General features: G+C 43.8%; 2 protein-coding genes across 2 annotated transcripts; both read left to right on the top strand.

The window, feature by feature from the left end:
• Window positions 1-584: 584 nt before the first annotated feature.
• guca1c (guanylate cyclase activator 1C) lies at window positions 585-4,870 on the top strand (the record flags this gene model as incomplete). The annotated part of the gene is made up of 4 exons (XM_079562880.1): window positions 585-779; window positions 1,530-1,679; window positions 2,690-2,777; window positions 4,636-4,870. The coding sequence occupies 4 exons, from the start codon at window positions 585-587 to the stop codon at window positions 4,770-4,772; spliced, it is 570 nt and encodes a 189-aa protein (XP_079419006.1). The 3' UTR covers window positions 4,773-4,870.
• A 2,052-nt stretch (window positions 4,871-6,922) lies between these two features.
• thrsp (thyroid hormone responsive) lies at window positions 6,923-7,420 on the top strand. The gene has a single exon (XM_079576167.1). The coding sequence runs from the start codon at window positions 6,929-6,931 to the stop codon at window positions 7,322-7,324; it is 396 nt and encodes a 131-aa protein (XP_079432293.1). The 5' UTR covers window positions 6,923-6,928; the 3' UTR covers window positions 7,325-7,420.
• Window positions 7,421-17,703: the final 10,283 nt, after the last annotated feature.

The raw sequence follows: 17,703 nt of genomic DNA on the forward strand, positions 1-17,703 counted from the left end.
GGCATTTTTACGAGATAATTTCACTTGTTCTGAGAAGTTTCTGACTTGTTTCAGCTAATTTTCTCTTTATTTGATATTAACTGATTTGCCAACGGGGCAGTTCTCGTCCTATTGGCAACGTACTGTCTCATTTCAACACGATAACCTTCGAACCAGGGTCACAAGCATATTCTTGGTCCGATCAGGAAAAAAGTCTACATGAGTTAAAACCGCTCAAAACAATTCTCAATTCAAGTCATTTAAACCTATGCTTGATGCCATTAAGATTCTCAATGGGCCTTTGATCTGGACTATGTGTGAAAATTATCTCTCTTTCACAATGTGAGCCCCATAAATCCTGGCATTGTCATCCTGGAATATGCCCGTGCCATCAGGAAATACGAAATCAAATTGCATGCAGTTGCTGTGGAAACTCCTGTCCGCTGCCGTTTTCTCAGAAGACTTATCCCATTAGGAGGTAATCTCTGCTTTGGGCGGGTCAGGACTTAAAGATTAGAGGTTGTTCCTGCCCCGAGGCTTCAGTCAGTCCTCAGTCACTCCTCACCTGCCCCGATTCAGAGCACTGCACTCGCCTCTGAGTCACCATGGGCGGCCACAGCTCCAGCCTGGACGACATCCTGGAGGAGGACATGCACCACTGGTACACCAAGTTCATGAGGGAGTCTCCGTCCGGCCTCATCACGCTGTTCGAGCTCAAGGCCATGCTGCAGATGACGGGCATGACCGAGGAGGCGAGCAGCTACGTGGACCAGGTCTTCTTCACCTTCGACATGGACGGGGTGAGACACACGCACACAGCACATCTGCAAGAACAAAGACGCTAATGCTAAATAAACGACCTTCTAGTGTAGTCAAAACAATGATCATGTTGATTTAAGGACAGAGATATTTCACATGAGGGAAAAGCTGTGCATGTTTGCATTCTTGTGTCGGTGCTTCAGACAGTTATGCAATCAGAAACTTAGGGTTATGCCACATCTAATGCTAAAACCAGTTTGGAAATGAGCATAAATGGACTCCCAATACTTCCATCTGACCCCAATCTAACCCCAGTTGTTAAAGCTTAGTCTTTCAAATGAGGACTGGCACGCTTACATTATAGTGAACTTGTGCTTGTGTCTTCATATAAGGCAACACAAGCTCTTTATAAGCTATTTAAAGCACAAAACCTGCAAACATTACCTTCAGTTTCAATGCATTGACAGGTCTTTTCTGCATAGGGAGGCTAGGTCTTGTGTAGAGTCAATGACATTGATCCTGCAGCAGGATTCAAAGGCCTCAACACTGATTGATAGATTATTTCCCCATTTTGTTCCTTTCCCAATAGGCTGAAAGCTATTGTGTCTTGTTCTCGAGTTTGAAAGTGGATTTAAAACAAAAATGAGGAGCATAGTACAGCAGAAACGCAGATGTACACCTTCACCTGTAGATTTGGCTTCACGATTTCCCATAATGTGAATGCCTTGATTATGTTTTTTAACTTTGAAAAGTCCTCACACTAACGATACTCTCCCCTTCTCCCTTCTCAGGACGGCTACATAGACTTCGTAGAATACATCGCCGCCATCAGCTTGCTCCTCAAAGGCGAGGTCAACCAGAAACTCAAGTGGTACTTCAAGCTTTTCGACCAGGACGGAAACGGCAAGATCGACAAGGACGAGATGGAGACGATATTCAAGGTACAGCGGATTTTCCTGAAAAAGGCCCTCAGATCGCGGGCCTTAATCAAAAGGTGTCGTGCCAAGCTCCCGTAGCTAAAGCTTAGTCCGTCAGAGAGCGGAATTAGCTTTAGCGGTGAACTAGACATGACTCTTAATCCCCCGTGTTCTTACCCAACCCCGGGCTCTAAATATGGCACGGCTCACACATACATAACCTACTTTACGTTTACAGCAAAAGGTGATTATATCTATATCTGTGCAAACTATATTACACACACTTAGACACACAGAGAAGCAAAGAGGTCAGTTTTCCTTTAACAAAGACCCTTAAAACCCTTATAAAAGCCTTAACTTACACATAGGCCTGTCACGATAAGAACATTTGAAATCCGATACATTGAGGCAGGAAAATATCGCGATAAATGATATTATCGATGACCTTTAAATGTCACAGAAACATTTCCACATTCAGACATTTTCCTTATCCTCATGTAGTAAAAACGTTGATGCAAAACAGATATATAAGTGCAGACATGGATAAGAAGGGCTTCCTGGAGTGGGAGGGGACAGGAACAGAAGGTAGAGGAGGTTTTAATGCTTATTTAGAAGGACAACATCAGTTGCATAATCATCATTTTATTTCAGTGAAGCAGCGATTTTAATGAAGAAATGTTGGGCAGAAAAGTTATTTTTAAGCTGCTGACGGGAAGTGACATGGATAAAGGTAAAGTTTCACAGGAGTTTGACTCATTTCCCATTGACTTTACATTGGTCGGCACGACAACAGTCAAAAATTGTTGTCTTTTATCTATGTCACTTCCTGTCGGTGTCCAATCAGGAAGTGAAAGTATAAACATCACAGAAATGGCCAAACTAAAGAAAGCGTCACAAACCCTGGTACATGTTTAAATGGGAGATGAGCTTTGTAACATGGGAGAAAGTCAAAATGAGTGCGTGATATCGGCCCTTTAAGGAGTAGCTTTGCTTGTAATGCGATGCTAATGTCGGCTTTCTTTGATCGTCTCCAGGCCATTCAAGACATCACGCGGATTTACGACATTCCTCCAGAAGAGATCGTGCATCTAATATACGAGAGGATCGACATACACGGAGAAGGTACAAGCGTTTTAATTTTTTTTTAAGGAACTCCTCTAGTGGTTCTCAAGCTGTGAAAGTGACTAGTGATCAAGATGCTTAAGTGCATAATTTAGCCAAATTTAGGTGTACTTTAAACCCTTTACACCTGGTTTAGAACTGGTTTCATCTTGATCTAGGCCAGCATAGGTCTTGGAGTGTGAAATATTCTATAGAGTGGCACTTGGTGCGAAAAGTGTGAGAAACACTGGGATCATCTTCTTCAGTAAGGTCTATGTTAAACTTTGTTTTCTTAAAGTGACACCATGTAACATTTAACCCATCCACCCACCCATCCATCCATCCATCCACCCACCCACCCATCCATCCATCCATCCATCCACCCATCCATCCATCCATCCATCCATCCATCCATCCATCCATCCATTTTCTTCCACTTGTCCGTTGCCGCAGCTGTTGGAGCTGCCCAAACCACACTGCACCAGCCCCTTATGGCTCCTCCTGTGGTGGTGGGTCCACGGGAGGACGGCCTCATGATTCTCAGGCCTGTTGGTCTCACATAAGGGGCTTCTGAACATTTACCCCAATAAATAAAATAAATGACAAGTATTTACTTTATTACCAATATTTTTATAGTTAAAAAATCCCCCGAAACATGTGTTTGCTGTAAGTGTCTCACCTCTCCTCCGACCTGACTGTACTACACTCTACACACTACACTACTGGGAGGCTCGTTTCCATGGAGACATTGACTAAACACAGTTAAATATGAGATATAGGTTAGGTCCTGATCCAAAACTATGCTTTGATTACCCGCTACAAAATGACAATTTTTTTGTGTCTCGCTGGTCATTGTTTTGTAAAACTGGCAACAATAGACTCCAACTGTTACGCAGTGTGCCTTTAAAACAAAAGGTATGGATGGTGTCAGCATTTACCTTGATGTGGTTTGCCGTTCCACTCGCCAGAAGCCTCATTTGACTCCTGTGACGTGCTGTTTATCACATTACGTTCGAGAACATCAGCTTAAACGTGTCACAGCAGTCGGATTCCCCTCCAAAACAGGTTCAGGTTATTGTTGACGGCACATATACCTTTTTCCTCAAGAGAAATCAGAAAGTAAAAAATTTGGCTTTGTATTTATCATCAGATTTTTTATACAGTATTGACACAACTGTTGTCATTTTAATATAATTCACATCATCTCATTTTAATATAAAATGTAAAAATGAAGAAAAGATTTGAGCAGTGTTTGCTTTCCAATACAGACCTCAACAACAGTGTAACATCTTTATTTTCCTTATCATGATTATAGACAAAATGTTACTGATCTTAGAGCTTTTCTTCACTTGATGTGGTGATACACCTGTTTCTATTAAAGCCACACCGCGTAGAATTTTACCCAATAAATAAAATTGAAATACAAGCATTTATATCATGACAGATATTTTCATCACTAAAGAATACCTCATAAATGTACAAACAAACATTTATGAGGCTCACCCCTCCTAAGATATACTGTAAACTTTATTGGGAGTGGGTGCGTCTCCAGCTCGTCTCCATGGAGATGTAACAAAAGGCAGTAGAATTTGAGAGATGTGTTGGTCATTAGGAGCATGTTTTGTTTAGCCGTAACAGTATAATCCAAAATGTTACACAGTGTACCTTTAAAGATAACCATAGTAGTAAAGTATCCATGGGTTTAAAGAGATGAAAACAAGAGGAAACATTGCCACAGTGATTTATCAGCATCCTCAAAGATAAAGTTTTGTGAATAACATCCATTAGTAGTATTCAGGAGTGAGAGCAGAGTTTATCTACTGTATCTATTGTACATGTTTGTACTTTGCCTGTGCTGACTGTGCTCTTGTTGCTGCAGGCGAGCTGACTCTAGAGGAGTTCATCAGCGGGGCCAAGGAGCATGACGACATCATGGAGATGCTGGGCAAAATGATGGACCTCACCCACGTCCTGCAGATCATCCTGAACGGACAGAAGAGGACGTCCGTCAGCTGAACACAACAGCCTGAACTGGACTTTGTTTTGTGCATTCCCAAAGCTGCCGGCCGGCCCTCATCGTGACAAAGTGACCTGAAATGGCCGAGGACGAGGAAGGTGCCAGAGCGAGCCGCGGTGAAGGGTCGGGTCAAGAGAGAGACTGACGCAGCTCGGACTGAATTCATTATGAGCTGATCGAGCGCTGACCTCTGGGTTTACAGAACTGTCCAGGACAACGTGGAGGATATGTCCTTGATGTCTTGGACAGCTTTGGAATCACTGTCATTTAGCTAGATTCATTTATTCAGTTTACTTGAGCAGCATAAAAAAACAACATCAAATGTTTACAGCAGGAAAAGGAGTCCGCTTGTTGCTCATGTAATGTCTCCACAGGAACCTTTGACATGTTGAAAAAACTCAGTGGTTCATTATACATCCATGTAGTACAGTTTGTCATTGAACAAAAGTGAAAGTTGCCTTATTGATTGATATAAAATGTGTTTTTTAAACCATGCAGTATTGGGACTGCTTCATTCATTCATTTGACATGCGCATTTTGTCACCTATGAAGGGTTTATTCTCTTATGAGCTCCAGCGTCATAAATGACATCAGAATTATGGCTCTATAAGGGGGGAGGAGGGACATGGGCCAAACAAAAACATCAGGAAGGGCAAATGAAGGCTGGTTTGTCTGAAACGTGTTGGAGGGCTATTGGCCCATTTTGACATGCTTTAAAGGGACTATACAGAGCTAAAAAATGTTAAAATACATATTTTCCTCCCCCTGCATATTCCAGTAATGTCCTAATGTGAAAAATGAGCCCCTGCCTCTAAAATCCTGCACTGTCACTCAAAAAGGTGCTCATGCACGAGCTTAAAGGGATATTTCAGGATTTTTAACATAGGGCCTCATTTCCTAGTTATCCAGAGTGTTGCTGATTTCTGGAGATTTTTTTTTTTTTTTAATTAATGCTCTGTTCTTATATTTGAAGAGTTTCGTGGCGCTAGGCTAGTGCTAGGCTAGCGCATTTCTATGGTATCAGCTAGCCTGCATTAAAAACAGTCTGACCCGCTCCACAGAGCACCTGAGGCAAATCAGGCCAGACTAACCATATAAATGTCTGTGTCGATAGAGGAATTTTTGGAATATAACTGACCTTGCATCACATGAATGATCACATTTTGAGGAACTATTTTCTAGCCGATCACTCCGCCGCTGCGTAGCTTATACAAACACGAAGCAGATGCTGCTTAAATATAAGGTATTTTAAATTTAAAATAAATTATTCTATCGACACAGACATTTATATGGTTAATCTGGCCTGATTTGCCTCAGGTGCACTGTGGAGCGGGTCAGACTGTTTTTAATGCAGGCTAGCTGATACCATAGAAATGCACTAGCCTTGCACTAGCCTAGCACCACGAAACTCTTCAAATATAAGAACTGCTTGAATTACAGTATTCTGGACATTCAGGAAGCACTTCTCTTTTGTGGGAAAAAAATGGAGAAATTGACACAAAAGGCACAAGACCTGTGCTTTACGCGACCAGAATTTGAGTGATAGTGAGTAGAATTTAAGTTACAAAATTCTTCACATCTGTTTAAACCCTTGAGACTGGTGGTCCTGGGGCCTCTGAGGTCTCTAGTATAACTGAGTGCCCTGCTGTGCCACGGGTATCTGGAGTAACCCTGGATGACATGACAGACAAAAATAGTAACAGCACGCTGTCAACTACTGATTTCCAGAGATCAATGCCACAGTGTAATCCAGTGTAATATTTGAAGTTCAGTGGGTGCTTGATAAAAAATGACACAATAGTTTGGCCAAGATGAAAGTCAATCAGTCTCAAAGATGCTCCAAGGGAAACTTTTATGAAAAGTCTATTTTATTAAACCTAAGCCAAAGTCAACTTGGCCCATCTTAGACTCAACAAAAACATTTCCCCCGAGGTCATTTAAAACCCATGGCCTGTTCGATTACACATTTACCAAAAGGCCACTTTAGTGCATTTCAGCTCGGTGTCTATAAAAGCGAGGTCACGTAAATCAAATAAAGATAAGACTTTGCCTCCGATGCTTTCTAAACATATCGGGTGATGTTCTGACGTAATTTCTACTATAAATCATAAGACCGTGCTGGTTCTTTGCCCTGCAACAACACCCAGCCTGAACCATGCAGTCGCCCGAGGCTCGACTCTACAAGAACAGCCTGGCGTTGGCTCTTCGGAGATACAGCGCGGCGGTGAGGGACATGGAGCAGACCGTTCTCCTGCCCAGCCTCCTGCGGGACGTGCCCTCGGATGAGCTGTGGGACTGCGAGGAGTCCTGCCGCGACCTGTACGAGAACTACCTGACGCTCAAGGCCATGAGGAACACCGTCGAGGGCGGCCTGGTCTCCCCCGAGGACAGGAAGGCGGCGGACGGGTCGGGTTTGGAGCCACTGCTGCTGGACATGGAGGGACTGTTCCACTTCCACCTGAGAGGACTGTTCTCCGTGATGAAGGATCTGACCACCAGGACCGAGAGCCTAACGGGGAAATACAAGGACATCATCGGAGTGGCAAACTGAAAAAAACAAACAAACAAAAAAACACTGTGCAGAACCATGTGGACATTGTGCTGTGTGTGAGAAATGAGAAGGCGGTGAATAAGAGTAAATATTAAAAGTGCATTGCCAAAAGCAGCCATGTGTGTGTGTTTTTTTTTTACTATTTTAAGATTTAGAAAAAAGTGTGTAAGATGATTAAATAAAAATGTAAACTTTCTCTAATCATTCAAAAACAACTTTAACAAATGCTGATTTATGAATATAGTTTTCTACTAAATAAAGAAACAAAGACATGGAGAGGCGCAAAGTGGTTCAACAGCCCATAAATACATAAAAAACGGAGAATGCTAACTTGATGCGACATGCTAGCATCGGGCTAATGCTAACGGTTAGCTAGCGTGAGCTACAACTGCCGTTTTTTCACTTCTACTGAACAATCTGCTGTGAGAAAATATCCACATGGGCCTGATTTACACTTGACTTTATTTATGTGTGGTAAATAAGTTCATATTCCACCAGAAAATGGCTTAAAAGAGTGAACAAATGTGTTTCTCTAAAGATTCTATTTTCCCCCTCGGCGAAGCCACGCCCCCTTCTATGACAAGATGCCGTCTGTATCTATGCTTGTTACTATATGAATACACCCTAACCCTAACCCTGACCCAATTTGTAGGTAATATTTCATGGAAAAATATATGGACACTTCCCAACAAATTTCTGATAACAGTAACAAAGTAAGAGGTTTCATACAAAATCATCCACAAATATTATCCAGTTAATTCTTTTATGACTAAATTCAAAAGGGACATTGATGTGAACTACTCTTTTTGTGGAGATCATCCTGAGACAATACAACATTTCTTTTGGACATCCCAAGAAATTTTGGAAAGACTTATGTACTTGTAGTGTACTCGGATGATAGGTGAAATTAATTAATCTCACGCTCCATTTTAAAAGATATATTTTGCCGTCTTTGTTTTTTTTTAAATATTTGCAAATGTCTTGGTACAGAACATATAATGTCCAGCGTGTCTTATTTGTCCTTTACTTTTGACAGTGGCAGAGCTCTTTGTTTAGTTCATAATAGTGGCTCATATAAGCACCAAAACAGTTTACTCACAATGTCGGTGGCTAATTTTCAGCCCTTATGTTTATCTTTGCAGCATTTGTTTTCAGGAAAAGCTCTTACTGAAGCATCCCAGTCGTAATGATGAAGCATACAAGTGGATCTCGTGTCTTTTTTCTTTATTTCCATTTTGTACAAAGTAACCACCGTAAGAGCTAAAAGCAAAACAATTTACGATATAAACATCCATACACAAATAGTACAAATACTCCATTAAATGAATCCAAATATTACCTTTTCCAACTTGGAGCTAAAAACCATAACCATAAGGTGCCATGTTCCCTCCCGCAATGACAATCAGATTTAAACACTTCCTTATTCAGCACACAGGATATTATATCATCAAACAGGAAGTACTTCAAAATAATTAAATTATTATCAAGTACATTACAACTACTATAGACTAAATTTGATAGATTGCAAAATGTAATCTATGATGGACAAGTAGAGGTGGTCAAAGTACTTCTTTTCATTTCTTCAGTTAAAGCATTTTTGTAGCTTAAAAAACACAGTTCCTGACCAGTTTCCAAAACCAGCAGCTCCCATTCATTTCCTCTGCAGGCCTGAGGTCTGAGGCCACAAGCGGCCGTCCTCGGAGGAGAGTGTCCCAACACAGGAGACTTGAGCCCAGACCGTTGAGCTGAAGAAACAACCTAAATGCAGGTGCACGGCGGTGCTGCCCGCGACAGCAGCCACAGAACGAGGTCCACTGCAGCTGCCTGGAGCCCTGCCCCGGGCCCTGCACACGGGGTGGTTTGGAGACACATCTGTACCGGAGCTGAACTCAGAAAAGCTAATCTGTCGCTGCCCAGTCCGTTAAGCGCAGTACCCCTCGCTAAGTTGCCCCGCGCAATGTCCTACCCCTGACGATTTTATCTCGCAATGTCCTACCCCTCGCTAAGTTGCCCCGCGCAATGTCCTACCCCTGACGATTTTACCCCGCGATGTCCTACCTATCGCTAATTTGCCTATAAAATCTCTAGCGAACTGAGCTGAGAGAAAGCTAATTTGATGCCATTGGTGTGAGTGAACCTCCCCCCCCCCCGCCCGGTCCTAAACCCACCACCCCAGCCCCACTCCCCCCCATCCTCTAACCACCGCCCTGTCCTAAACCCCCCCTCCTAACACCGGTCCTGTCACACCAATGGCAGCAGATTGACCGCTCTGATGACAGATCAGCTTTTCGTTGGTTCAGCTTCCCTCAGATGTTCCCCACCCCCCGTCGTGCAGGACTCCGGGGTCAGCGGCTTCCAGACGCAGCTGCAGGTCCTCGATCTGTGGCCCGCCGTCGTTCGAGCAGCATCGTCCTTGCACTTGCATTAAGTTGTTTCCTCAGCTCAACGTTGTCTGGGCTCTGGTCTCCTGTACGGGACGCTCTCCTCCTGGGACGGCCGCTTGTTGCCTCAGTGCTCCGGCCTGCAGAGGAAACAAATGGGAGGTGAAATATGTGTTTAGCCCTGAGAAGTATATTTTAGAAGGCACTGTTACTCATCCATCATAGATTACATTTTGCAGTCAAAGTACTTCTTTTCATTTCTTCAGTTAAAGCATTTTTGTAGCTTAAAAAATATGAAGATATACTTCTGAAGACAACACAGTTCCTGACCAGCTCTGCACATTTTTCATACATTCCTAAACTCTGTATAGGTTTGCAAAACCAGCAGCTCACATTAATTTCCTCTGCAGGCCTGAGCTCTGAGGCCACACTGCTCCCGTCCTCGGAGGAGAGTGTCCCGACACAGGAGACTTGAGCCCAGACCGTTGAGCTGAAGAAACCACCTAAATGCAGGTGCACAGCGGTGCTGCCCGCGACAGCAGCCACAGAGCGAGGTCCACTGCAGCTGCCTGGAGCCCTGCCCCGGGCCCTGCACACGGGGTGGTTTGGAGACACATCTGTACCGGAGCTGAACTCAGAAAAGCTAATCTGTCGCTGCCCAGTCCGTTAAGCGCAGTACCCCTCGCTAAGTTGCCCCGCGCAATGTCCCACCCCTGACGATTTTATTTCGCAATGTCCTACCCCTCGCTAATTTCCCCCGCGCAATGTCCTACCCCTGACGATTTTACCTTGCGATGTCCTACCCCTCGCTAATTTCCCCCGCGCAATGTCCTACCCCTGACGATTTTACCTTGCGATGTCCTACCCCTCGCTAGTTTCCCTCGCGCAATGTCCTACCCTTGACGATTTTACAGCGCGATGTCCTACCCCTCGCTAATTTCCCCCGCGCAATGTCCTACCCTTGACGATTTTACAGCGCGATGTCCTACCCCTCGCTAATTTCCCCCGCGCAATGTCCTACCCCTGACGATTTTACCTCGCGATGCCCTATCCCTCGCTAATTTCCCCCGCGCAATGTCCTACCCCTGACGATTTTACCTCGCGATGCCCTATCCCTCGCTAATTTCCCCCGCGCAATGTCCTACCCCTGACGATTTTACCCCGCGATGTCCTACCCCTCGCTCATTTGCCTATAAAATCTCTAGCGAACTGAGCTGAGAAAAAGCTAATTTGATGCAATTGGTGTGAGTGAACCCCCCCCCCCCCCCCCCCCCGGTCCTAAACCCACCACCCCAGCCCCACTCCCCCCCATCCTCTAACCACCGCCCTGTCCTAAACCTCACCCCCCTCCGCCTAACCCCTCCTGTCACACCAATGGCAGCAGATTGACCGCTCTGATCACAGATCAGCTTTTCGTTGGTTCAGCTCCCCTCAGATGTTCCCCTACCCCCCGTCGTGCAGGACTCCGAGGTCAGCGGCTTCCAGACGCAGCTGCAGGTCCTCGATCTGTGGCCTGCCGTCGTTCGAGCAGCATCGCCCGTGCACTTGCATTAAGTTGTTTCCTCAGCTCAACGTTGTCTGGGCTCTGGTCCCCTGTACGGGACGCTCTCCTCCTGGGACGGCCGCTTGTTGCCTCAGTGCTCCGGCCTGCAGAGGAAACGAATGGGAGCTGAAATATGTATTGTCCTGGGAAGTATATCTTCATATTTTAGAAGCCACTGTTATCATTTAACTGAAGACATTTTTATCCAATTTGTATTTTAAAGTACTTTTTAATTTTTTAATTTAAGTAATTTAGACCTTTTTACATATTAATTTGTTGAAAGTTAAAATAAAACAGCAGTATGGCCTTATAGGAGGTGAACTCTCACTGTCTTCACGTCTCTCTGCTTATTCTGGCCCTTCTTCCCTTTTCCTTGTGTTTTAGTGGAGCAACCACCGTCACTGACGGATCGTTCAGAACGCGTTCGAGCTCTGAGGGAAAATCCCCAAATGTGACCAACGTGTGGTTAGTGAGGCCAGAGTTAATGTTGGCACTTTCTGTCTCACAAACTTCTTTTACTTCAGCAGCTTGCTTATTTGCTTGCATTTTTCTGAGATTGTTCTTTCTTCTTTGGGTGGAGAACGTTTCAGACTTCATAACTGTCTTGGGATGTTCCTCAGAAGATCTTAATGGCTCCATTTGGACCACCGTCACTGACGGATCGTTCAGAACGCGTTCGAGCTCTGGGGGAAAATCCCCAAATGTGACCAACGTGTGGTTAGTGAGGCCAGAGCTAATGTTGGCACTGCTCATTGGCTCAGAAACTGTTTGTTGAACTTTGACTTCTCCTAACCTCTGCGTGTTTGAAGTCTGGGGGATCAAAATGTCAGACGTTCTCTGAATTTTGATTATTTGATGCTGCTTCTCCTCTTTCAATACTTTTAACAGAACCTCCTCCCGCGCTTTGGACTCTTGTGCGATGCTTTCCAAGTGTCGTATTTGCTGGTCATGTAGGACTTTCCATTCACAAAAGCGTCTTTGATTCTCTAACTGGGCCTCTGACCACTGTTTCTCTCTGGCATCAAACACAGACAGCCAGAGCCTGTCCCGCTCCTGTCGCCATTTTTCTCTCTGGAGGAGAATTTCTCTCTCGTCTCTCCATTGTCGTTCTCTGAAACGCAGCGCCTGTATCTCCTGCATCAGCCTCTCGTTTCCCCAAAAGGCCTCAGTGCTTTCTGTAGCGCTGTAAGACTTGTGGCTGTAGCTAATGTTGTCGGTGTTCGCTGGGCCAAAATACATTTGCTTAACCTTGACTTCTTCGAACCCCTGCGTGTTTGTCGTCTGAGGGATCACAATTTCAGAGTCAATTTCGATTATTAAATGCCTTTTCTCTTCATGCAACACTTTTAACAGTAGCTCCTCCCGTGCTTTGAACTCTTGTGCGCAGTTTTCAAAGTCTTGAATCTGTTGGGCATGTACGGTTTTCCAGTGAGACCAGCGTCTTTGATTCTCCAGCTGGGCCTCAGACCACTGTCTGTCTCTGGCTTGAAAGGTGGACAGCCAGAGCCTGTCACTGTCCTGTCTCCATCTTTCTCTCTGAAGGAGAACATCTCTGTCCTCTCTCCACTCTCTTTCCCTGGCTAGAAGCCCCTGCATCTCCTGGATCAGCCTGTCAGATCTTAGTGGCTCCATTTGGACCACCGTCACTGACGGATCGTTCAGAACGCGTTCGAGCTCTGAGGGAAAATCCCCAAATGTGACCAACATGTGGTTAGTGAGGCCAGAGCTAATGTTGGCACTTTCTGTCTCACAAACTTCTTTTACTTCAGCAGCTTGCTTATTTGCTTGCATTTTTCTGAGATTTTTCTTTCTTCTTTGGGTGGAGAACGTTTCAGACTTCATAACTGTCTTGGGATGTTCCTCAGAAGATCTTAGTGGCTCCATTTGGACCACCGTCACTGACGGATCGTTCAGAACGCGTTTGAGCTCTGGGGGAAAATCCCCAAATGTGACCAACTTGTGGTTAGTGAGGCCAGAGTTAATGTTGGCACTTTCTGTCTCACAAACTTCTTTTATTTAAGCAGCTTGCTTATTTGCTTGCATTTTTCTGAGATTTTTCTTTCTTCTTTGGGTGGAGAACGTTTCAGACTTCATAACTGTCTTGGGATGTTCCTCAGAAGATCTTAGTGGCTCCATTTGGACCACCGTCACTGAAGGATCGTTCAGAACGCGTTCGAGCTCTGGGGGAAAATCCCCAAATGTGACCAACGTGTGGTTAGTGAGGCCAGAGCTAATGTTGGCACTTTCTGTCTCACAAACTTCTTTTACTTCAGCAGCTTGCTTATTTGCTTGCATTTTTCTGAGATTTTTCTTTCTTCTTTGGGTGGAGAACGTTTCAGACTTCATAACTGTCTTGGGATGTTCCTCAGAAGATCTTAGTGGCTCCATTTGGACCACCGTCACTGACGGATCGTTCAGAACGCGTTTGAGCTCTGGGGGAAAATCCCCAAATGTGACCAACTTGTGGTTAGTGAGGCCAGAGTTAATGTTGGCACTTTCTGTCTCACAAACTTCTTTTATTTCAGCAGCTTGCTTATTTGCTTGCATTTTTCTGAGATTTTTCTTTCTTCTTTGGGTGGAGAACGTTTCAGACTTCATAACTGTCTTGGGATGTTCCTCAGAAGATCTTAGTGGCTCCATTTGGACCACCGTCACTGAAGGATCGTTCAGAACGCGTTCGAGCTCTGGGGGAAAATCCCCAAATGTGACCAACGTGTGGTTAGTGAGGCCAGAGCTAATGTTGGCACTTTCTGTCTCACAAACTTCTTTTACTTCAGCAGCTTGCTTATTTGCTTGCATTTTTCTGAGATTTTTCTTTCTTCTTTGGGTGGAGAACGTTTCAGACTTCATAACTGTCTTGGGATGTTCCTCAGAAGATCTTAGTGGCTCCATTTGGACCACCGTCACTGACGGATCGTTCAGAACGCGTTTGAGCTCTGGGGGAAAATCCCCAAATGTGACCAACTTGTGGTTAGTGAGGCCAGAGTTAATGTTGGCACTTTCTGTCTCACAAACTTCTTTTATTTCAGCAGCTTGCTTATTTGCTTGCATTTTTCTGAGATTTTTCTTTCTTCTTTGGGTGGAGAACGTTTCAGACTTCATAACTGTCTTGGGATGTTCCTCAGAAGATCTTAGTGGCTCCATTTGGACCACCGTCACTGAAGGATCGTTCAGAACGCGTTTGAGCTCTGGGGGAAAATCCCCAAATGTGACCAACTTGTGGTTAGTGAGGCCAGAGTTAATGTTGGCACTTTCTGTCTCACAAACTTCTTTTATTTCAGCAGCTTGCTTATTTGCTTGCATTTTTCTGAGATTTTTCTTTCTTCTTTGGGTGGAGAACGTTTCAGACTTCATAACTGTCTTGGGATGTTCCTCAGAAGATCTTAGTGGCTCCATTTGGACCACCGTCACTGAAGGATCGTTCAGAACGCGTTCGAGCTCTGGGGGAAAATCCCCAAATGTGACCAACGTGTGGTTAGTGAGGCCAGAGCTAATGTTGGCACTGCTCATTGGCTCAGAAACTGTTTGTTGAACTTTGACTTCTCCTAAACTCTGCGTGTTTGAAGTCTGGGGGATCAAAATGTCAGACGTTCTCTGAATTTTGATTATTTGATGGTGCTTCTCCTCTTTCAATACTTTTAACAGAACCTCCTCCCGCGCTTTGGACTCTTGTGCGACGCTTTCCAAGTGTCGTATTTGCTGGTCATGTAGGACTTTCCATTCACAAAAGCGTCTTTGATTCTCTAACTGGGCCTCTGACCACTGTTTCTCTCTGGCATCAAACGCAGACAGCCAGAGCCTGTCCCGCTCCTGTCGCCATTTTTCTCTCTGGAGGAGAATTTCTCTCTCGTCTCTCCATTGTCGTTCTCTTAAACTCAGCGCCTGTATCTCCTGCATCAGCCTCTCGTTTCCCCAAAAGGCCTCAGTGCTTTCTGTAGCGCTGTAAGACTTGTGGCTGTAGCTAATGTTGTCGGTGTTCGCTGGGCCAAAATACATTTGCTTAACCTTGACTTCTTCGAACCCCTGCGTGTTTGTCGTCTGAGGGATCACAATTTCAGAGTCAATTTCGATTATTAAATGCCTTTTCTCTTCATGCAACACTTTTAACAGTAGCTCCTCCCGTGCTTTGAACTCTTGTGCGCAGTTTTCAAAGTCTTGAATCTGTTGGGCATGTACGGTTTTGAAGTGAGACCAGCGTCTTTGATTCTCCAGCTGGGCCTCAGACCACTGTCTGTCTCTGGCTTGAAAGGCGGACAGCCTGAGCCTGTCACTGTCCTGTCTCCATTTTTCTCGCTGAAGGAGAACGTCTCTCTCCTCTCTCCAATCTCTTTCCCTGGCTCGAAGCCCCTGCATCTCCTGGATCAGCCTGTGTTTTGCTGAAAAGGCTTCAGCACCTTCTGTAGCGCTGTAGGACATGTTTTGGGCGTTTTCCATTTCACTAATGTCACAAACGTTCGTACAAACGGAACAAAACTGCTTCAAAACTGTTCGAGATATGCTGCACACAACTGCACTGAACGGCTCGCGATGTGAACTGAACTTTTGGGACAGCACATGTGACCAGGTAACTATAGCGATATACCAACATTCCAGTATGGAATTGTGTCATGTCATTTTGGAAAGGCCATATATGGGCACATATTGGAATTATATGTCCATTGTACTGTTGCTAGGTTACAAGGTAGATTCCACTTTCCCAGGTCAAAGGTCATGGTACATTATGTATTACACCAAATTTACATGGGATTTCAGTCGACAGAAAACTAGGCTAAAACTGAAAGTAATTATTTATTTTGATCAGGCCCAACCTGAGCGTTTTAGAGGAAGAGGAGACCGGAGTACTGCCTTCAGTGCTCCTCTGAAAATGTGCAACAAACAGCAGGAAAATAGTTTGTAAACGGGTGTATCTTGTGCAGAATATCAATAGCTTTAAAAACATTGAAACAGTAGCAAACAATAAAGTAGAAAGCCCTGAGTGCACCAGAATAGTGTTGCTGAATCTAGTTCTGACCAGCAGCAGCAAACCCAGATCAAAACAGTTTTTTCTTTCTTTTTTCAAATATATTTATTAAAAAATAAAACATATTTTTAAAAAAAATATATTTATTTAAAAAAATACAGTGATTTTAACATTTCTCTGAGTTTTTAAATGGTCAAAATCGGTCCAAGGACGGCTGAGAAACATCCTGATAAAGTCTTCAATCCGAGAACCAGGCTGTTTAAATACACACACGATAAAAGCGATCGATCTGTGGCAACACGTGGTGTTTCAAAACGTGTCAACAATGTCTTGAAAATTGACTTGAAACTGAGATATTTAGGCATTTGCCTCTTCACAAAACGTCCATCCAGAGAGGAGAGAGGAGGAGAGAGGAGGAGAGAGGAGGAGAGAGGAGTTAATCAGAAAGGAGAGTGTTGCATAAAACACTAATCATCTCCGAATCTCCAAACTTGCTGTGTATATTTGAGTAACTGAGCGTAAAAGTCAGATTTGTGTTTCAGTTGTGAAATAAATAATGAGACACAAAACTTGTCATTGATAATAAAGAAAATTCCCCAAATATGTATTAGAAATACAGATTTCTGAAGAAAAAGGGGCACAAACGCCAAAATATTTTAGGTCGACTTGACCTATATATATATATATATAGGATTTAGCTATAGAGTGCCAACAATCCAGACCATTTTTTCTTTTTTTCTTTTTTTGCTATGGCTCATTTGAAAGCTGAGACTCTAAGCTCTCCATAGGTGAAAACGGTTTAATTCTAAAGCTAAAGAGAGGCTAGTTTTGGTCAAATCCTAGATTTTTTTTCTAGCAATGCAATGACACTCAGCTAGGAAAAAGATATTACTCTTGCCTCGCTCTTATGTGCTTTTATTTAACATTAGGCTATTCTAGCGGACCTTAGATGCAACTGACAGTTAAACATGAAGTGAAGTTGTTATTCCCAGCACAAATATCCTATGTCCCATACCACATTAAACAGTCCTCCTGTTTAATGTGGTATGCTAATAACACATTAGATAGTACCACATTAGATAGTAAGATAGTTTGTACCCAGGGCCCAGGATTTTGTGCTACACCTCTGGTTCCACGCCTTTTTTACGCCTTTTTTTCTCTCCACTTTTTAATGTTGGTCTATGGAAAATCTTTGCTAGCACCAACAAACATTTTCTTTTACCATAACTTCTCATTCAATAATTCTGTAAGGCATGAAATTTGCAACCAAAACCCATCCTTTTCAATTCCACCTATTCAGAATTTCTCAATAAAACATGAATCAAAAAACTGAGAGGGTTAGAAAGAGTTAACGTCATACAGTTAAAGCAGTAACTCATGCCCCTAGAGGCCATAAGCGCAACTGCAGGTGTCGTAGCAAGTTGCGATTTTTTAACTTATTAATTGTCTGTGAGAGTAAATACTACGCTGACAGAAAAGGCGAAGGGAGAGATTT

This window comes from Gobius niger, assembly GCF_951799975.1.
Source record: "Gobius niger genome assembly, chromosome: 1".
Classification (NCBI taxonomy): domain Eukaryota; kingdom Metazoa; phylum Chordata; class Actinopteri; order Gobiiformes; family Gobiidae; genus Gobius; species Gobius niger.

Excerpts from the sequence above, each read along its gene's own strand:
- thrsp (XM_079576167.1), top strand. The coding sequence starts at position 6,929 with ATGCAGTCGCCCGAGGCTCGACTCTACAAGAACAGCCTGGCGTTGGCT.